The sequence below is a fragment of the Gambusia affinis genome, linkage group LG13, assembly GCF_019740435.1.
Source record: "Gambusia affinis linkage group LG13, SWU_Gaff_1.0, whole genome shotgun sequence".
Lineage (NCBI taxonomy): Eukaryota > Metazoa > Chordata > Actinopteri > Cyprinodontiformes > Poeciliidae > Gambusia > Gambusia affinis.
In genome coordinates this window covers 27,722,666-27,743,689 of record NC_057880.1, presented here as the reverse complement: position 1 = coordinate 27,743,689, position 21,024 = coordinate 27,722,666, and the positions used below count along the sequence as shown (strand labels likewise).

General features: G+C 43.5%; 2 protein-coding genes and 3 long non-coding RNA genes across 7 annotated transcripts in view; 2 read left to right on the top strand and 3 right to left on the bottom strand.

The window, feature by feature from the left end:
* Window positions 1-4,213: 4,213 nt before the first annotated feature.
* Window positions 4,214-5,642, bottom strand: LOC122842836. Its single transcript, XR_006372623.1, has 3 exons — window positions 5,404-5,642; window positions 5,239-5,334; window positions 4,214-4,439 (listed from the first exon to the last, which is right to left on the bottom strand). It is a non-coding gene; the product is annotated as an uncharacterized LOC122842836 (long non-coding RNA).
* A 1,126-nt stretch (window positions 5,643-6,768) lies between these two features.
* LOC122842817 (elongation of very long chain fatty acids protein 6-like) lies at window positions 6,769-12,830 on the bottom strand. The gene is made up of 4 exons (XM_044137017.1): window positions 12,660-12,830; window positions 9,920-10,051; window positions 8,811-8,962; window positions 6,769-7,891 (listed from the first exon to the last, which is right to left on the bottom strand). Exons 1-4 carry the CDS (start codon window positions 12,764-12,766, stop codon window positions 7,470-7,472), a joined length of 813 nt encoding a protein of 270 aa, XP_043992952.1. The 5' UTR covers window positions 12,767-12,830; the 3' UTR covers window positions 6,769-7,469.
* On the top strand, window positions 12,781-13,442 carry LOC122842838. Its single transcript, XR_006372625.1, has 2 exons — window positions 12,781-12,867; window positions 13,165-13,442. It is a non-coding gene; the product is annotated as an uncharacterized LOC122842838 (long non-coding RNA).
* A 1,563-nt stretch (window positions 13,443-15,005) lies between these two features.
* LOC122842785 (PH and SEC7 domain-containing protein 1-like) overlaps window positions 15,006-21,024 on the top strand; it is a 28,649-nt gene continuing 22,630 nt past the window's right edge. Inside the window, exons 1-4 of one of the 3 annotated variants that reach the window (XM_044136948.1) lie at window positions 16,378-16,517; window positions 16,594-16,629; window positions 16,806-17,089; window positions 17,958-20,289. In XM_044136948.1, the coding sequence (XP_043992883.1) occupies window positions 17,971-20,289 (2,319 nt within the window). In that variant the 5' untranslated portion in view covers window positions 16,378-16,517; window positions 16,594-16,629; window positions 16,806-17,089; window positions 17,958-17,970. Of the gene's footprint in view, window positions 15,033-16,377; window positions 16,518-16,593; window positions 16,630-16,805; window positions 17,090-17,957; window positions 20,290-21,024 lie in introns of those variants that run through there. The other 2 variants (XM_044136950.1, XM_044136949.1) reach the window with 2 other exon arrangements.
* LOC122842832 lies at window positions 15,040-16,793 on the bottom strand. The gene is made up of 4 exons (XR_006372617.1): window positions 16,571-16,793; window positions 16,315-16,450; window positions 15,990-16,174; window positions 15,040-15,286 (listed from the first exon to the last, which is right to left on the bottom strand). It is a non-coding gene; the product is annotated as an uncharacterized LOC122842832 (long non-coding RNA).

Below are 21,024 nucleotides of genomic sequence, written 5' to 3'. Positions count from 1 at the left end.
CTCTCTCTCTTTGTGGTTTAAACACACCTGTTACCATGGCAACCGCCTGCGCCCCGCAAGACGAGTAAAGATTATGTTAAAAACAAAACATTCAGTCCGTTAAGATATCAAGTTTATTTCTGGATTATTAATCGTTGGTTCCCTGAAGTAAAAGTCAAAGTACTACATTATTATTTTACTTAAGTAAAAGTAAGAAAGTACAAGCTTTTAAAACTACTTAAGTATTAAAAGTAAAAGTACTTGCCAACCATAATACCTAACGGCTTATATAATGTCATTAAGTGTACCTATCGTATTTAGTTTTAATAAATCAGTAATGTACCATTTTAATGAGCAATGCTGCAGATAAAGCATGTTTTTATTGTGTGACAGTTTAGATTTAGATATTTTATTCTATGCATCAGAATTCCAGGGATGACCTGCAGGGTTACATGTAATTAGGCAAAATGAGAGAAATTATTATACCTTTGAAATTTTTTATTTAATTCAAAATAAACACGTTCAAAAGAAAATTGTTTCCCTGAAAAAAGGGACTTTAAACTGACCTAACAAACATCAAGCGATTTGGAAACATCTAGTCTTTCGTCCTAACAAAACATGAACTTAACTTTTTTACCAGCTATTTTGAGAGAACTCTTAACAGAAAGGGGCTGAGGACATTCAATCAAGGAAGAGGAGTCCAACTTGGAACAGCCACATAAAGTTCTGTAGCCTCTGTTTATGGGTGCACCTGATCTGAATGAAATTGGTCCCCCCACATTCTTCAAATCAGACAATTGGTGTCAAACATTTGTGCTGTTTATGCAGAATTTTTTTTTTTTTGTATTGCTTACCTTTGAAGATATTAATGAGCGTCTAAAGGTCCAAAAGTCAACCAGTCCCCACCCCATTTACAAAGTCAAAATTACCTTTAAACGTCCATTGATATTTTCAAAGATAAAACAGGAGAAACTCAAATTTTGCTGCACAAAACATTTGACATTGATTTGAAGAAAGTGTGGGGGTCAGCTTCAGTCAGCCTACTCTAATCATAGCACCACATTAACTTCTCATTTTAACATCACGGCAAGAATTTCTTGTTCAGCTTAAGCAGAAGTTGGTTCTCAAAGTTTTTAGAGTCCAGCCTGGCTCTTTTGGGTGAGAAAATTTGTCCTGCTATATTGAAGAGTCTTTCGCAGGCTGCTGAGGCGGGAAAAGGTGTGTTTACTTTTAAAGACAAATTAAACACTGCCGGAACTGACTTGAGAATATCCATGGTATCACTTGTGCTGGCCAAATATGCATCTAGCTGTCTGGTAGTCTCTTGAATGTTGCTCTTAATGACTGTGAAGTAGTCCTCCTCATCTGATGAGCTTGAGTTGTTCCGAACGAGTTGCACTGGCTCTTGATCCAGGTTTGTCTTGATGTAGTCCAGTCCTATACAGAACAATCAAAATTAATACCACATAGGAAACATAATTCATCAAAATTTTATAAATGACACATAAATGTCACCAATATACTTTTAAAACCACAAAGTAGATCTTAACAACTACATATATATGACCAAAATGGGTAGCACCTACAATTTTGCTCCTCGGTGATTTGAGAGGAACAAATAAGGAAGGTGAAGACTGGATATAATTTATTCAAATCATAAACTACTATACACTATGTAATGTATAAAATTTTGATTTATAGGTAATATTTTCTGATGACCAGGAACTGTTCTTTGAATTTGACAATAGAGTATTTAAAAAAAAAATTAATGGCCATTGAGGAACAATTTATATCATTTACCCATTTTCAGCACGTCATCATTGCTTGTCCAGGATGTTCGGAACTTTGGAAGAAGAATCGCTGCTGCAATGAGTTCAGGGTCAGCAAGCGCTAACATTTATTTAATAACCAAGACGTGAAGGAGTTTAGCGTCAACTTATATGTAACATTCATGGCGGGAGACGTGATCACGACCGCAGTAATCACTGTTACTTGCAAGTTCATGCTAGCTTATAACAATATACAGTAATCGTATTTATTTACTGCAGTCGAGTTCAACAAAAAGCTTGCTAAGATTACATAAAACTTCACTAACACAAATTAATTTAACATCGATAGCGTTTAGCAACTTAACTTACCTCAATATGTTTTTTCAAATTTGATGGTGAATTTTTGAAAGATAGAATTTCATGCTTTCGGGGAAGGCAAAGGCGGCATTGGAATCTCCAGGAAGCGTTTTTTGACCCAGTTATTTCAAAGAAATCTTTTAAATAAGGCCATGGGTGGGGCAGGTCTTCTGGAGGATGACTATCCTTGGACTCCATTCTGGGAGTTAATGATTCTGCAGGTCCTGCGTACTGTGCTGCTCTTCTTGAGGGAGGGCCTAATGGTTTTTTCCCGCTTTGGATTGGTTCAGCGGACTGATTCTGCTCTCGCCATTGGATACTTTCAAACTAACGAACAAATCAAAAAACCGAAATGCGTCTTGGATGTAACGAGTAACGAAACGCTGTATAGAAATGTAGTGAAGTAGAAAGTACAGATACTTACTGTTAAATGTAGTGGAGTAAAAGTAGAAAGTATCCATTATTAAATCTACTTAAGTAAAGTACAGATACACGGAAATTGTACTTAAGTACAGTAACGAAGTACTTGTACTTCGTTACTTCCCACCACTTCCCTGAACGCAGCGATGGTTGATTGACCAGCTGTACTTGGTGCTAGAGAGGCTAACATGAGGAACAGTTTAGTCCAAAACCTTTTCTGCTAAAATAAAATCTTCAGTGTGTGTCAGATACACGTTGCATATTGATCTGTTTAGCTAACATAAGACTGTAGCAGACAGGCTACAAGGTGTACAAGTTGTATCAGTGCTGCTATTATGCTGTACTTAGCTAACAGGAAGCTGTTTGTGAGACGGTCAATCACGTGACCACGTAGAATGGGCATCAGCCAATGAAAAGTGGCCTCTGTGGTAAGATCCACTGATTGAACATTTGATTCCAGTTAATTTCAGGGTTTGTAATTAATGAATCATTTTAATTGAAATTTCATCTTTTTACATTTTTAAAAATATTTGTGTTCCTTTGGTTTTTGGCTTTAATATCTAATTATTGTTTTGTTTATTTTAGCGGTGTTTCAAACAGAATCGTTCTGCGCTCATTTAGAGGATGTTTGGTTTATTGTTACGATTCTGTTTCCTGTCTGAAGTTGCAGGTGAGTTTCTGCTGCTCACCTGGAGGAAGGCCTCGCCTCAAAGCGCCGCCTGCAGTTCAGAGGTAGCCAGCAGGGGGCGCTGAGCGGCTGTCTAATAATCAGCCAAATGTCTGATATTCATGTCATCTTCAGTCATTAAAAACAGTATTCAGTTTATGAATATTTGTGATTTTAAATTTAGATCACTGAGGATTAATTGAGTCTGTAAACTCAAAGAAAATAATCTGGATCAAATCTTCCTGGATAAAAGTCATTTTTATTCACTTTATTTATTTACTTAATTTTTTTATGAATTATGTTTATTAGGTATTTTTGAACATTTATACAAAAACAGAAAAGGAAAGAACAATACACAGAAAACAAGACAAGATAAAAATCGGAGGCATGTACATAAATTACAGCTTCATATGAGAAACATAACCAATTTATACATACACGTTATTCACATTACTGGTTTTTTATTTTTGAAATTTTGAAGTAATAATACGTTCCCATCTTTTTCTAAAAGCATGAAGTTTCCCCTTCATACAATATCTCAATCTTTCTAATACAATAACTTCAGAAAGCAAATTTTTCCAGAGCTGCATCGAAGGGGCATCAGAACCAACCCATTTAAGCATTATTGATTTTCTGGCCAACATCAGTAGAAATTGCACAGTTTCTTTGTGAGTATCCAGATGACTGGGTGTGAACCCAAGGAGACACATGACTGGACCAGGGAGAAGTGTTTGTCCTATAGCGGAGCTAATTTCTCCACATACTGCTCGCCAGAATGCCTCTAGAATTTTACACTCCCATAAACAGTGAATTCTAGTCCCTGTAGTTATTTTACATTTGGGACAATTTGGAGAACTTCCTGGTGTGTACTTGCTATATATATATATATATATATATATATATATATATATATATTTATATATATATAGGGAGGGAACCCAGGTGTGAGCAACAACAGAACACACAGTGTCTACAAGAGAAGAGCAAAATTTAATATAATAAACAATTGTGGATCCACATTTAAAACAGACAAACAAATACTGCGCACTTTAAAAAAATAATAAATAAATAAATTGAATACTTCAGTCTCCAATGAATCAATTCTTCTCAAAGTCTCTCAGCTGGTGACCAGTCGGGTCACTATCTACCCGTGCGCCTGGTCCTCTGGGCTGGGGCTCCATCCAGGTTCAGGAGAATCTCTGGCCCTCCAGGCCAAAAGTGAATCATACAAGCTCCAAAAACCTGACCTATAACAAGGCCAAAGTAAAACATCTTAGCACATAAGATGCCAGCATCACTAAAACTTAAGCTATATTTAATCATTTCAAGTTCTTCTTATTTTTTTCTTTCATGTTGTACAACAACAAGTTAACAGAACACAATTTTTCCAACATATTAGTAAAATTAAAGAGATTAGCTTATATGTGGTGTAGAAGCCTAAATTCAGTTTTTTGTCCATTCAGACTTTAGGATAAGTTATGCTCATATTTCTTATTATAATTTGTTTATTTGGATAAAAATGATAACTAGTTAAATCTCTATTGCATAGTAATTTTGACTACACTGAAGTCTTGTAAATTTGCATAACTAATTGGAGTTAAAGATTTGTAGGGTGTGGCTAGCCAGAATCAGTTGGGCAGTTGGAGTGGAGCCACACAGTTTTTTGACCTCCCTCTCTCTCACTCATTCACTCTCTTTCTTTTTAGATTTTCTTGTTTCTTTATTTTTTGTGGAAGGATAACCTTTGTACCGTTTTTTATTTCTGGAGTAAAAACCGTTCAACTATATTAAGAGGATCGAGTCTTTTTTGGTTGTTTTGTCGTCGTCATCAAGTGAACTAAAGAGAAAGACGAAGAGCGTCAAGCTTATGGCTTCATTATTTAGGAACCTACATGTGGTAAAAAAAAGAATATAATATACATTCAATCTTAAAATAAATGCAATTACATAGAACAAATACAACAATAACAATACAAAATCTTACAATCCATTTTATTTTATATTAAATTTGAGAATTTAATAGGTATTTTAGCCAAATTTACTTACCCAACTGCCGAGCGCGTGCGATGACTCACCGATGCTCCGAGCCGTCAACGGCTATTTTTCGGGCTTCAGTTGTTCATGGGGGAAACCCTCCGAGATCTAATAAAACCGAATTTAGTATTTTGAATTATATATTTAGTGAATTTATATTAATATTGTTTTCCTTACCAATTTCCAGATTCGTCAATTTCTTACTAGCTCTTTACGGAAACAACCGTCAGCTGTTAGCTCTCAAGCCTGTCTGCCGCGCTCCGAACGAATCAACCGTCAGCTGTTGAAAAAGGGGCGGGACGATCAACCCCATTGGCCGACGCGAAACCAGACCGCGCCAGCCATTGGCCGCTCAATCCGTCAATAGAAGCTAACACTAAAGGCATATTTCACATTTTTGAAGATTAACTTTATTACCTTTTAGCTCTTTTGGTAGAATAAGACATTAAATAAACATCTATTATTATTATTATTATTATTATTATTATTATTATTATTATTATTATTATTATTATTATTATTATTATTATTATTTTGTGTGTGTCTTTAAACACTGGGTTACATAATGCCTTACTTGAAGATATTTATAAAAGTCCCTGGAGACAATGTCATATTGTGTTCTTAAGTCCTCAAATGTCTTGAAGTTTCCATTATTCCATAGATCGTGTATTCTGGTAATGCCGGCCTCCTGCCAAGACCTGAGATCAGGTCCAGCGCCCTCTACTGTCAGATCCGGATTATCTACCAATGTTGTCAGAGATGAAAAATTTTTGTTCTGACCAAAAATTTTCTCAAAATGCCCCATGCCTTAATTGTATTAGTAATTAAAAAATTATCTTTGACCATGAGTGGGAGTTCTCTGTTTTGTTTATTTAACATATTTATAGGGCGACAAGGTTTACAAACACTTTCCTCGATCTCAAGCCATGGATTAGTGTGTTTTTGGGTAGCCCACAGTGAAATAATTCTTGCATGTAAAGACAATACATAGTTCTCAACCTTGGCAGACCCCATCCACCCATCCACCCAAAGTTGGTGGAAGTTGTAAAACCTCCATTTTAATTTTAGGTTTCCTGCCTGACCAAATAAATTCTGATATTACTTTATTGATTCCAGCTAAATCTTTAGGGTCAATAAACAAAAACAGCATAGACACTGGATAAATTAACTTAGGGAGAATTATCATCTTAATGAGTCTCAACACTGAAATGGAACAGATTTATGTTCTGAGTTTTCAGGTTTGGGTCAAATGGATCAATTAAGGTACCGGTTCTGGACTGGACCAAAGTTCCGCGGGTCCAGATAAACTGGTGGAAGTGAGGAAGTAATTCACAGAGTTCTGTTTGTCTCCTGGGTCGGTTCTGGATAATAAACCCTGTAGAGAAAAAGTTCGTCGCTTCAGATTTAAACAAAGAGCTGCAGTAAATAAAACCAGCATGTTGATCTGCTTTGATCAGGTTTAGATCTGGATCCTGAAAATATTTCTAATGATCCCAGATTCTGTTTCATGCAGATGAACCGAACCAGAAAAAACCCAAAATGTACAAATTGAAAAAGTCATTTTATTACATTTTTAAACAATAAATATCCATAAATAAATCCCAGGAAAACGTCAAGTATTCATTCGGTGGAAGATCTCGTCTTCGTCATAGAAACCAGCTGCTGGTTTCCTTCAGAACTCCGACCAGAACCAGCTCCAACACGTGACCTTCCAGCAGCCAATCAGCTGCCTTCATACCTGTACGAGCTCAGCTGGATCTGAACCGGTTCTTTTGGATCGGTTCCAGAATCAGAAGTTTGACATTTTAAAGACAAATTGATGGAAATATTTACAGAAGTAAAAGTTCCAGTTCTGACCCAGTTTACTCTCTCCAGCCAACCTGGGTTCGGCCGGAACCAGTAGAACCAGTGTATCGGACCAGACGGGTTCAGATTATAAATATATTTTTACATATTTCAAACATCTTGGAAATGAGACAGAAGGTAAAAATGGTTCAGAACATTTTTTGGGTCCAAAGCTGATAAATTTAGTCAAAATATGGTGAATATTTTCGGACCTCTGATCAGCAGCTGAGCTTCATGTTTGATTCTTTAGATCGGAACCATCTTTGGACCTGCAGTCAGGAGCCAGCGGGTCCGGAAACGCTCCTTCATTCCCAGTCAGAAATAAATTCGTCTTCTGCTCTGGTTTCCCTTCGTTTGCTGCAGCAGCTCAGCAGCGCCGCCCTCCGGTCCGGCGGGTCCTACTGGCTCTTGGCCTTGGCTTCGCGGCGCAGGTAGGTCTGGTAGAAGAAGTTGGAGAAGAGCAGCAGGTAGCTGAGGTACATGAGCGTGGCCCAGGTGATGTTGTCCATGCGGGACGGACAGTCGCCCTGCTGCATCCAGCGGTACACCAGGCCGCTCACCGCCAGCCCCATCGCCATCTGGGCGATCTGGGCGCTGGTGATGACCACGGCGAAGGGGCGGGGCACGAGGAATCCGGCGGCGCGCGCGGCGTAATAGCTGTACATGAGCGCGTGCACGGTGTAGTTCATGGTCATGAACCAGCCGCCGCCGGCCACCATGTCTTTGTAGGAGTACCAGGAGTAGAGCAGCACCGTGATGTGGTGGTACCAGTGGAGGAAGAGCAGCTTCTGCTTCCTGAGCACCACGAACGCCGTGTCGCCTTGGAGACGGAAACAAAAAGACATTAATGACTCAGCAACTTTAATGGTGCCTAGTGATGGGCACCAGGAACCGAGCTGCGCTAACCCAACATGGCTAATCAGACGTCAGTTCTGCTAAAGCTACACTAGTAGTGGCTAATGCACTACTCCTAGTGGAAGCTAATCTGATGCTAAAGCATTAAATATGTTAATGTCTTCACTCCCTTCAAAATAAGAGCATGAATATAAAAATCTACTTGAATTGGTTAATAAAAGTCTGAATTGATGTTTTGGTTAACTTTCTAAAAGTAAATTCAAGTCAAGCTCTTTAAGATTTATCTGGAAAATAAGTTTAGGTGAAGCTAAGTGTTAAACGTTTACAGTTAGCTGAACCGCTAAGGGGCTGCACAGTGGCGCAGTTGGTAGAGCTGTTGCCTTGCAGCAAGAAGGTCCTGGGTTCGATTCCCGGTCCGGGGTCTTTCTGCATGGAGTTTGCATGTTCTCCCTGTGCATGGTGGGTTCTCTCCGGGTTCTCCGGTTTCCTCCCACAGTCCAAAAACATGACTGTCAGGTTAATTGGTCTCTCTAAATTCTCCCCAGGTGTGAGTGTGTGTGTGAATGGTTGTGTGTCCTGTGTGTCTCTGTGTTGCCCTGCGACAGACTGGCGACCTGTCCAGGGTGACCCCGTGACCCCACGTCTCACCCAGAACGTAGCTGGAGAGGAACCAGCAACCCTCCTGACCCCATTAGGGTGAACAGGAAATGGATGGATGAACCGCTAAGCTAAAAGTTGACTCCAGTGTTAGAGGAGGCGTGGCCACCGCGTCATGTGGGTCACATGGTCAGAATTAATGCAGCTGCTTTGGACCCGGTTAACCTTCACATTCATCTTCCAGAACATTTTACAAACCGGGCCCAAACCGACCCGACCCCACTGACCGAGTTCTGGAGCCTTGCTGAGGACGAAGGCGTAGGCCCAGAACTTGCTGACGGGTCCGATGTAGAAGCCCTGGTCGCAGATGGAGCGTCTGAAGCCGCCGGCGCTCAGGATGTGCAGCATGTAGGACCCGGTCCGGACCGCTCCGATGATGCTGAGGACAGGAAGTAGAGCCATGAGGACAGGAAGAGCAGCTGGAATGCATCAGCACCGAAGAGTTCACACAAACTTCCTGATGACATCATCTGATCCCAGAACCGGTCCCACGGCCGACCCGCCCAGTGGGAATCAGAACCAGCCGGACCTCTGGTTGATATTAATGTCAGGAGGCGGGGTCACAGGTTGGCCCTCTGGGTCAACAGAACCGACTCCAGATGCTTTAAAAGGAACCTTTGTTCTGAACCAGGTGAGCCGACGCCTCCACTCGCTCCAAACAAAACGCACCTGATCTGCAGGTGTGGGGCCCGTTGCCATGGCAATGCGTCAGCAGCGGTAACTCGCCCAGCCAGGAATCTGGGTGGGGACTGTTGAGACGCTTACTCAAGACACGCACACACGAAGCACTGACACATGAAATTCTTCACAACAGCCTTTTGTTATTAATGGAAAGTTTCTGTAGAAACGAAACTTGACTTTAGTTAAGGTAGAGCATCGGAGGAGCACTGGGAGGAACCTGAGGGACACATCAGCAGGCCAGGAGGCGTGTCTCAGATAAAAAGAACGGAGCGTCCGTTTTTGGTCCGATGCTGTATAGATTCGGTTTTACACACTTCACATTCATCTAACCCTGTGAGGGGAAGAGTCTCTTTCTTTTAGCGCTAAAAGAATAAAATAAGTAAAGTCTGGTTATTTGTGTCGGCTGATTTTCTGCACGTGTGATCACATGGTTCTGATTCATCGATAATTTAAATAGATACAATAGGACCCAAAGCAAAACCAGGTTACCATGGAGACGGGTGTAGTCTGGAGGGAGGCGGCGTCCCGCCTGGTTTCTACTGGTTCTGCATGGACTTTGGCCAGATGGACCTGCTGCAGCAGGTGACGCAGCAGCAGCCTGCTGCAGCAGGTGACGCAGCAGCAGGCTGCTGCAGCAGGTTCCAGGTGTTCTTACCTGAACACGGCCAGGCTCAGCGACCAGAGGACCAGCGGCAGCCGCAGGTTCAGTTTGGGCCGAGGCTTCATGAAGTGCTGACCTCCGAACACCAGGGCGGCGTACAGCGCGCTGAACATGAACGACTTGCTCCTGCGGGACAGAAGGAGAATCATTAGAACCATCAGAACCAGGAGACCCGCTGAGACCGATCAGAACTTCATGAAAAACCTTCCAGGTTCTGAAACATGACCCGCTTTTAACCAGAACCAAGTTCTGGTGGTTCTGTCCATGAAGAAATGTTGGACCAGATCCTGTTGACACCATCATGTGATGCTAGCTAACATTGTAAACTGATTTCCATATTAAAGCTTTTGACTCCATGAAACATGATTTTATTTTTTGGTTTTTATTCAACCTGCTTTCTCTCCCAGAGTTGATCCACAGCGAGGCGTCGGGTTTCTGATCGCCTCTCGGTTACTTCCAGATTTCATTCAGCTCAAACATTTGAACAAACTGTTATAATTAGTCAACTAGTGACGATACCACTTTATTCTTAAAAGTTGCAGTTGAGACGTTTTCTACAGCCTCCGGACCTCAACATCAGTAAAGATTAACTTTTAGAGATCAAAACTTTAACCTGATTATAGAAAATGTACCAAAGAAACTGAGTTCTTGTCTTCAGATTTATCAACCAGAGGAAGGATTTAGTCAGCAGAAATTATCTCCCTGTAACTCATCCAGCTTCGTCTCCTTCTGTAAATAAACTGACATCATTGATAAAATGCTTCACAGATTTATATGGAAAATAAGATTCATCAGATCAGAAAATCAGTCTTAATGAACTCATCTGAACTGATCTTGATTTTTCAATCTTTATCAACACATTCAAAATAAATTGGATTAAACAGTTTTTTAAAAATTCATCCTCAATCTGGAATTTTATACCAAACTATTTATTCTCAAAACTTGGTGGCCTTAATTTTATTCTCCTTTGCAACTACAACTTTGAATAATCCCCATAAAGTTTTCTAATTTCCAAACAAATGTTTCTTTCCTGCTCTCTAATGTACAAGCACAAAGTTTAACCCCGTCGATTTCACATTTGGAACAATGAGACATTCTGAACAAACAGAAATCTTTCTTCTTGGAAAATTGGTTTGAACCTGGAATCATTTTATTCAGCAGCTTTTCAGTCCTGATGGTCTTAATGTCTGACTGAACCTGTAGAAACGTTTGGTTTCCATCCCACTAAAGAATATGTTCCTGTTTTTGATGGAGTTGAAAGCGTTTTAAATCTTCTGTTCTGACTCTGCCGGGTCCAGACCTGGACACTGATGCTGGTCGAATCTGTTTTCACTACAAAGCTAAAGAACAGCCGTGATGTTTGTGTCTTATTCCAGAAGGACATTGTCTCTGCTCCAAATGTTTCCTCTTAATGGAAGAACTTTGAACTGGGAAAAATCTGGTGTCTTCCATCTAAATATTACATTATTAATAAGATCAAAAAGTATCTTTTAAGATGATCCACCATTTTTATCCCTGCAAGTTTTTCCTTCAACGATACAAAACAGACATTGAGACGAACTGTTCATTCTGCCGACTCATGAAGAAAATCTGTCTTTTATTCTGCTCTTGCTGTTTCTCATGGATTTTATTGTTTATTTCCCAAACAATTCTTGATGACTTTTTCTTCTCTTATCCCACTAATAAAATGAAGCAATTTTATATTATCAATCTAATTTATTTGTTGCCAGATATCATATACATAAGTCTAAATTCCCAAATCAGAAACCTCGCTTTGCAGCCTTTAGAGAGGAATTCAAACAAGATATTAGATCTCCAGTATTAGAAAGATATTAAAGTAAGAGCACATATCATTGTCTTAATGGCTTTTCTATTTTTCTGTTAACTTTTCATTTATTTATTTGCTTTTCGATTTGTTTGTGCTTGTTATACAACACCCTGTTTTGTTACTCATTTGTGTTGTTAATTTTTCCTGTTTGTAAACCCCTTTATTATCAATAAAGAGAAAAAAAACAAAACATGTTTTGATGTACTTCCGGCGGGTCGAACATTCCAGTACGTTCCGTCCAGGTTTCATCAGGACTGCATTCCGGACAGGAACCGGTCCGACCGGATCCACGAATCACACATACCGGGTCCGTGACGTAACGGCGCCTCACCTGCCGCCGCCTTCTTCCGTCCGCACGTGCTTACATAACGCGTCAGGCTGACTCAGACCAGCCTCTTTAATCCGTCCAGCACCGAACCTCATTCATAAATCGGGACATTTTCAGATTTTAAGACAGTTCGGTTCTCAGCCTCAGTTACTAAAACATATTTAATCTTTAGCTGAAATAGTGACGTCAGTTCCTCCATTCGGCTTGAGGAACGGACCCGCAAAGGCCCCCAGCACGCCCATAAGCACAGAAAACACACGAGAGGATTATTGACTGTGTTGATATAGCAACTGATTCATTGGAGCAGTTTCTATTAAAACAGACCCGTTTCAGTGAAACTGCGCCTTAATACGAACTTCTCGGTTCCGAGTGGGTCAGCCGAAACAAAGTCTGGACTGGTTCGGCAGTTAAACCATCCGAATCATTTCAGATGGATGTAGTGTTCTAAATTTAAGTCAGTATTATTAAAAATAGTGGAGATTCTTAATGGAGTCAGGACCTTTAAAGGTAGATGTTCCTTCTCCTGACCCTCTGACCCCGCTGAAGAAGAAGAGCAGCAGAAGAAGAGCAGCTCTCACCAGTTCTCCTGCATCCACTGTATCGCTCCACGCTCATCGAAGTGCGTCTCGAAGCTGAACGCCTCCAGCCGCACCTGGAGCTCCGACTCGTTCATCTGCTGCATCATCACCAAATCCTGGAGGTCCGATCCGACCAGAGCGCTGCTTCCTGCGGTCTGCCCCCCTCACCTGGCCGCCTCGTTATAAAGCCTTGGGGCGGGGCCTCCAGGTGAGCCGCGGCGTTTCGGTCATTCTCACCTGGTGACGTCACCGGTCCGTACGTGTCTCCCAGGAGGACCAGATGAAACTGATTTTGTCAGCTGATGATCTGTTTCGTGAGGAGATCAAACCGGAAATGAATCCTCTCAGTGTTTACAACGTTCAGCTTCATGTTTGTATACTATGGTGTCCAACATGGGGGCCGGGGGCCTCAAAGGGTCAGCAGATAAAACTGGAGGTCCTGAGATGGGCTCAGAAAAACGTGGAGCTGCGGTTGGTGGATCTGAAATGTTCCACATGTTTCCAGGACCAGGCAACAGGACGCCTCGCTGCGGTCCAGCTGGGTCCGAGCAGAACCAGGGACAGCGGCGCCGACCCACCGGGTCAGAGGTCAGGTAAACAGTCACATCATCAGACCAACAGGAAGAGCAGGCTGAGGAACGCCGAGCGTGCAGGATGAACAACATTCCCAGCAGGAACGCCGTGGACTCTGGAAACACTCAGAACATCGGAGCGCTCAGACTAGCAGAACTCTTAATCTGTGATCAATACGGATTATTGGTGCAATAAACTCTAATATCTGAAGGTTGATGGTGATTCTGACTCAGTAAGGTTTTTAATCCCTGTGGATCAGGCAGGAAGCTCCAGAACACCGACCAGAACCAGGCAGAGCGACGGTCAGAAGAAGTTATGAAGCTCCGGTTCATTTCATAGTTTAGCTTTAATAAATAGAGAAACATTAAATATAATTTATATTTCATCAAAGCAGATTGTGGTACTTCATTGTTCATGAAAATGCAGATTTTAAAGGTTCTGTTCTGTTGTTTGGGTCTGAGAACCCAAACAACAGGGGGCCACACCTGGCCCCCGGACCTCAGCTTGGACACCCTGGTTAAAACCTGGAGACGTTTCCCTGCCAGATGGAGTGACCACTTCCTGGACAGGCAGCCAATCAGGAATCAGATTCACAGCGCTGGGGTTCTGTTGCTGAAAGGTTGTTCTGCGGTGACCCGGTGACCCCAGGTAACCCTAGGTCAGGTAAACAGTGACATCACCAGAGCAGCAGGAAGAGCCGGCTGAGGTTCTGATGATAAAACCAGACGGAGACATTTGGGTCGAAACTGCAAAAAATCCTGACAGAAAAATTTGGAAAGAAAATTATTTGATCAAAATTGCAAATATTTCTTGTTTTTAATTGTAAAAATAATTTCCTTACAAACCAATAGTGAAACACTGAATTATGCGCATTTTATTTACAAAACAGGTGTAAAAGGAAAATCATTTATTCTCTAGAAGAGGAAGAGGAGAAACTTAAACGATTCTCCGTAGTGTCTCTTCAGTCACAAACTGCTGACATTCGGATCGTTTTCTCCCAGAACCAAAACCGACTGCAGACGTGATCAGAACAAATAAATCTGTTTCATTTTATTATTGTAATCTGAAATTAATCACCATCATTGTGTTGAAGATTTTCTATGTAAAACCAGCCAGATCCTGAAGGAACGGTGGGGAATGCGGAGATCAGCAGGAACTGCAGCTTTCTGAAGGCTGGGCTGCGTTTACTGATCAGAGGAGGAAAATAATCCAGATTCAGATCATAGGACACCAGGATCACTTTTATAGGCGGATTAAAGTTAAATATGAATTATTAACCTGTTATAAATCCAAACATCTTAATTTTCAATAAATTTTGAACTGTTTCCTGAAAACAATCAAATGTTTCGTAACTTTTCGCTCAGGAATCAGTTTTCTAAACAAAAATTCAATTCTCTAAAAACATTATTCCCGTTCTCTGATTGGTTGGTCCAGCCTGACGTAACGTTACGTCACTCAAACGATGCGGAAGTTGAATTCACCGTGGAGAAGGTAAACTAAAGTGCCGCAGATGCCTGGAAAATATCAATAAAATCAAATAAAAATTACAGTACGTGAAGCGGAGGGCCAGCGGCGCGCCAAAAGGAACCAGCGGGCTGTCCTCCCGCTCCCAGCCCGGTCTCTGCTCTCTCTCCCCGCGGGGTAACGCAGATTACCGTTACTGCCCCAGCTGCCCTCTCTGACCGGTACCGACACCAGTACCGGGGATGGACCTGCAGGGCGAGTCCACGTCCGCACTTCTGTGCTCTTCCAGGGGCCGCTGAGAGCCGCTGAGCCCGCAGCTTTTGTCCGCCGCTGGAGGTAAGACACCACTGCGCGGAACTCGGTTAAAAAGCATCAAGATTTCAGTTTATTCTCATGTTCACTGGATTAAACCTGGGGCAGAACTCCGGTTCAGTCTGGGTCGGTATAAAAGTTGTTCCGGAACAGTTCGGCGCTGATTTAACTGCAGTAAAGAACTTTTTCTGGAAATAACGTTTCCACTTTTCCAAACCCTGGTGTTGTTGAAGAGACGGTCCACCCTGCTGAGCGCCTCCAGCAGCGACCAGGAGACCCTGGAAAAGTCCGCATTAAAGTTGAACATTCAGAGATCAACTGTCAGCCGAATCATAAAAGACACTTTTATTAAAAAGAATAATGTCAAACAGCACATATAGTGCAGCTCACTTCCGAATATTACTGTAAAAATAATAAAAAGTCCAGTTTCTGAAAAGAGATATTTGCTCCCGAATCCAGCGGAGAAGCGACAGAAACGAATGTTTAATGGACCATACAGAGGAGCTTCGTCTTTAAAATGGTATTTCCACTAATGAATGAACAAATAAGACAGTTGGTATTTATAGAATATGTCGAACTGGACCGGCTCCATCCGCCTGGTTCTGGGATGGAGGAGGTCCAGTGACCTTTAGAGGACAGTTCGAGTCAACTCAATACACTCTGAGTCCGAGCTCAGCCGATCAGAGACGAGCTGCTGATGACCACAGGAAGTGTTTAATGAAGACTGGTTCTGATCATAATGCTCAGCTGGTTTCAGGGTCCAGTCAGAGGAAGAGCTGAGGCTGCTCCTCCTCTTCCTCACTCATTTCACCTGAATTATCATTAGTTCAGGCAATGCCACAGTTATTTGTTGTTCCTGTCTAAATATGTTATTGGGTTGTTTTTTAATTGTCCAATATTCAACTTTATTTTTTGGGGAAATTTCTGTTAAAGTTTTAGTTTCAGTTTTTATTCAATTTATTTGATCAGTTCTTTGTTTACCCCAAAGGTGAATGATCTCGTGTCATCTTTAAGAGTCGGTGTGGATGGTGATACTGTGGGCAGGAAGGATCTCCTGTAGAGTCAGTGATGCAGCGAATCAGAAAAAGGCTCTGACAGCAGAAACCATATTCTTGTTGCTCTGCTGATCCACCTCCTTTGCTTTTGCTGCTCCTCTTTAAATCTGTCTGGATAGAAAAATGTTAGAGATGGTTTTTAACGTCCTTCGTCTCTCTGCATTGTGAAGCTTCTCAGGATCTGGGGTCAAAGTTCATATGTAATTTCAGTTTTTGAGATGCTGATAAGCTGATGTAAAAATATAACATACCTTGTTGCTATGGTTACGCATCATAACAACAGTGTGAAAGTAAGCATCCAGGACCAGAGGGAATAACGGTCCAAACAGCAATGACTCAACTACAGTCCAGAAGAACCAATCAGAACCAAATGAGCCCCTGCTGCGCCTGAAAGGAGGGAGTCACCATGTTAGCCAGAGTCCACCAGCAGCTCCAGGTGACCCCGGTGACCCCGGTGAGAAGGTTGATCTGGGATCAGATGTTCTGCAGAAACCAGCAGCCACCAACCTGACATCTGCTTTCACTTCCAGCTTTCTTCAGTGACCTCTGACCTCAGCTCATCTCAGGTAAGCTTGCTTTCTGCTGGTGTCTTCCGTAGTGTCTCATTCTGACCAATCAGGGACAAGGTTTGGGTTGATTGGTGCCAGCTTGCATCTGATTGGTTCTGCCAGCCTCAGCCAATCAGAATGCAACACAGTGACATCACAGTTCATTGATCAGAGTGTTTGTGTTTCCTGATCAGGTCTGTAGCCCCTCCCGCTCCACCCAGTCATTGGCTGAAGCAGCCAACTCAGTTGCTCATTGGATGGTGGGAAGATGGGCGGAGCTAGCAGCTTTTGGAGGAAGAGGAGGAGTCTGTAAATCCACGATGAGCCGGCTCTGCTGCAGACAACAAGTGTTCAGAGAGAAAGAGGAGGACGAAGAGGACGAGAAAGACTAGGTTACTGAGGAGAGGAAGGAGGAAACGGAGGTTACCACGGCAACACAGGAGACGTCACTGCAGCAGCGAGGACAGAGGACACTCAGGTAAGGTTACAGCTGCATGTGTGTCTACATGCGAAGGGGTGTGTGTGTGTGTGTGTGTGTGTGTGTGTGTGTGTGTGTGTGTGTGTGTGTGTGTGTGTGTCAGCCCCTGAATGATGCATGCTGGGAGGAGGAGGGGGTGGTGAGGGAATCCTATTAGCAGAGTCCAAGAAAAGTAGGGCTAACTGCTTATCAGACCAAGAGTACACACACACACACACACACACACAGTGAAAATCTTCTACTCCTCCTGGGATCCACCAAACCTTCCTGGTGTCACTTAAGGTGGTCTGGACTCTGCAGTCCACCTTAAGGTTTCTGTTTTTTGTTTGGACCTTAGTTCTGGTTTGATGCGGTTTGAGTCCAGTTCATGTACCTGACCATTCTAAGGAGAGTTGAACTCCGCAGCCTCTTCCTGTTTCCTGAAGGTTTGGACCTCCGGCAGGTCTCAATGGTCTGGTACCAGTATGGCTGTAAGCCAGGGTCACAGGTCAGCGTCTGATAAGAACACATCAACTCATACATCACAATAAGCAATAAGCTTTATTTCCTGTCAGTCAAATCAAAGTATCTGAACAGGAAGTGAAGGATGTGGACAGGAAGTGAGGGATCTGAACAGGAAGTGAGGGATCTGAACAGGAAGTGAGGGATCTGAACAGGAAATGAGGGATCTGAACAGGAAGTGAGGGATCTGAGAAACAGCTGAAACCTCCAACCTGTGATCCATGTGGATTTGGACCACTGGTTAAGACTTTAGAAGTTTAGGTCTGGGTCTAAAGAACATATTTTAGTTTAGTCTAAAACATGAAGAACTTTGAGCTCATTTTGAGATATTGACGGATTTTCCTTCGGTTTGTTTTTCTCACTGCAGGTTGTAGGAGCTGATGGACAATGGACCTGCTGCTCTCTCAACCAAACACCATAGGCTTCAGGGTTCTGCTGGGTTCATGGAAGTCCAGCAGCCCGCTGCGTATTTAGCTAGCAGGAAGGAGCAGGTTGCTAAAGTGGGCACCATGTCTCAGCCAGGTAAAGTTCTCCACCTCTATGTGGAAGTCCGATCCGTTTCGGAAGAGGACGAGAAGTTCCTGGGCCGAGGCGATGGTGGAACCAACCAGTTGATGCTGCAATGTCCAGATCTCGTCCCTACCTCCCAAAGGAGCTCCAGCCAGTCCAGTCCCAACCGGAGTCCAGATCTTTCCCCGGAGATACCGCGCCATTCGGCAAGGGCAAACCTCTGCTCCCCTAAGTCTTCTTCTAGGCATTCAGTCAGCTTCCAGCTCCAGGATCCTCACTCCTCTGCAGCCCAGTTCCACCATCAGGAAACTTTGGATGAATGTTTTGATCCCTCCTTTCAATCTTCTACATCCTCACACTGGCTGACTGTGCCCTCAACCTACACCACCTGTCCCAGGTCTTGTGAGGTCCCAGAGGCGGTGGATGAAAATGGACAGATGTCTTTGGTGTCCTTTGGGTACATAGAAAAAGGCAGCATCAGCAGCATGGCTGGACACCAACAGGATCCTAACAGATCAGAGGGCCAGCAGCTTGCTGCTCATCTGAAGAAGAGGATGAGTGACCCAATGTGGTATGGTGATGAAACCTTACATGGCAACAGCCAGCAACAGCAGCTGAGGAGGGACTCCTCATGGGGGCAACCCTACTTATCAAAGGCAACCATGGATGCAGTGGCCAGAGACGCTACCCACCGGGCCTTACAGGAGTTTGGGTCTCCAGAACTAAGACGCAGGTTTGCAGGCCATGCTTCAGGGAGCCACAGTCCATCTTTACCTCGACCCTCTCAGTCTCCTCGCTGCCGATCTTTGGGTGGATCACCTGTCCTGCCCCGCAGTACTCTGACCCTACCGTCCAGGACTGAGCTCCTGGAGATGGATCGAAGGTTCTGTCATGGTTCAGTGAACGGATTACCCAGAAGTCCTGCGTCTGACCACCTATGTACTCAAACAGGAGAATCTTTCTACTCAGTGGCCCGACCCCAAGGTCCTACTCAAAGTCCACAGAAGTCCTGGCTGCATGAAGACGGTCACAGGTTGTCCAATAAATTTCACCCCCCGTTACCTGCAGGAAGACCCACAGACATTCAGCATGAGATTCCTTTTAGAACTGAGCACCAAGCTGGGAGCTCCTACCATGGTGTTGGTACCAGGACCAGCTCCAGTCATCCTGCAGCAGAACCTGTGAGCTTCAGCTCCAGTGATCCCCGCAGTAGGAGTCCGTACAATCCGTCCTGCTGTAGCAGCAGAACCAGCGATGCAAACAGTCCCATCAGTGACAGGAGGAGCATCTCTCCATACTCCATCTCTGATCTGGATTGTAAGGTTCTTGGAGAGTCCAACAGAATCTCTGCTGGTTCTGCAGACAGACGGTACAAATGGACCCTTTCTCCGACTCCCTCTGACACTGATTCTGTGAGATCTGAGAGTCCCAAAAATTCAGGGATGTTCCCAAAAGAATCTCCTCTCTGGCAATCTCCCCTTGAGGCTTTGCGGACGGAGAACTGGAACCAGAATCGTAAACCAGAAACCCTGGTACCTCAAACAAAACCAGGATGCATTTCTCCTGGGATGTCCAAAAGAGCTCCACCAGTGTCTCCTGCCTTGCTAAGTAAGTTGGATCAGGTACCGGCTTCTGGGTCGCCCATGTTGGACCCCCGACTGATGCGGACATCGTCACCATCTAAAGATGGGTCCAACTTGCACCGGTACCAGTCGACTCAGCACAACAGAGACCATAGACCTCTGGTTCTGGAGCAGAGGCAGCATGATGATCTGCTGGACGGGTCACCAGCATCTAGTCCCGAGGTCCCCAGAAGAAACGCATCCAGCCAGAGGGCAGAGTGTCCACCAGGGAGATGGACTTCCAAAGGACAAACTGTCCATCAGTCGTCTTCTGGAGTTCACACTCAGGGCAGCGATCAGCGCTGTAGACCGGATGCTCGAGGAGTCCATAAACAACTGGCCCAGGAGTGCCAGCTGCTGGTTCTAGGAATGTCCAAGAACCAGAAAGAGACTCAGGATCACAGTGCACCCCTGGTGACGTTATCCTCCAGTTCCAGTGGGGTCACAGGAAGCCTGGGACACAGCGTGTCCCCTGAAACCTCCAGCCAGTCCAGCCACGGTACTACGGACGGCGGTTCTGGGATGCAGGTTGGCTGGACGGGGCAGGAGAGGCGGGACTGGGCCACGGTGTGTTTGGGCAGAATGTCAGAGAGTAATGTCACATGACCTCATATCTCAATAAACCTTTATTAGAAACAAACATTTAGATGTTTTCCTCACCCAGCAGCGCTGGACCACCTGGTGGCTCCTCACTGCCCTGGTTGGGATGGACAACACCTGATCTGCTGTCCGTCCTCTCTATCAGGACAGACATCATTCACTAATATGGAAGTTTGTTCCAGATCTGTGATGTATAGAATCTGAATACTACTTCTCCATGTTTGGTTCTGGTTGTGGGGATGCAGAGCAGAACTAGAACCTGATTGATTGGTTCTGGTTGCAGGAATCAAAGCCACTAAAGAGAAACTAAAGGACCTGGCAATGTTCTGCAGCTACTAGAAGGCCCACTGTGGAACCGGCTTTATGTGGTTCTGAAGGTTCAGGTCAGAGGTCAGCTTGATCTCTGGTTTCCAACTGGAAGACCTGAAGCTGACTCTAGCTCTATAACTCTATAACCCTAGATCCGTAAATCTATAACTCTATATCTATAACTCTATAACCCTAGATCTGTAACTCTATAACTCTAGATCTATAACTCTATAACCCTAGATCTGTAAATCTATAACTCTAGATCTATAACTCTAGATCGTTCCTCTTTAGGCCTAATAATAATAACTTCAGTTTCTGTTCAGAAAGTTTAGTCTCATCCTCACATTGATTTGTTCTCAGAATCTGTTCAGTGATTTGATGGGGTCAAAGGTC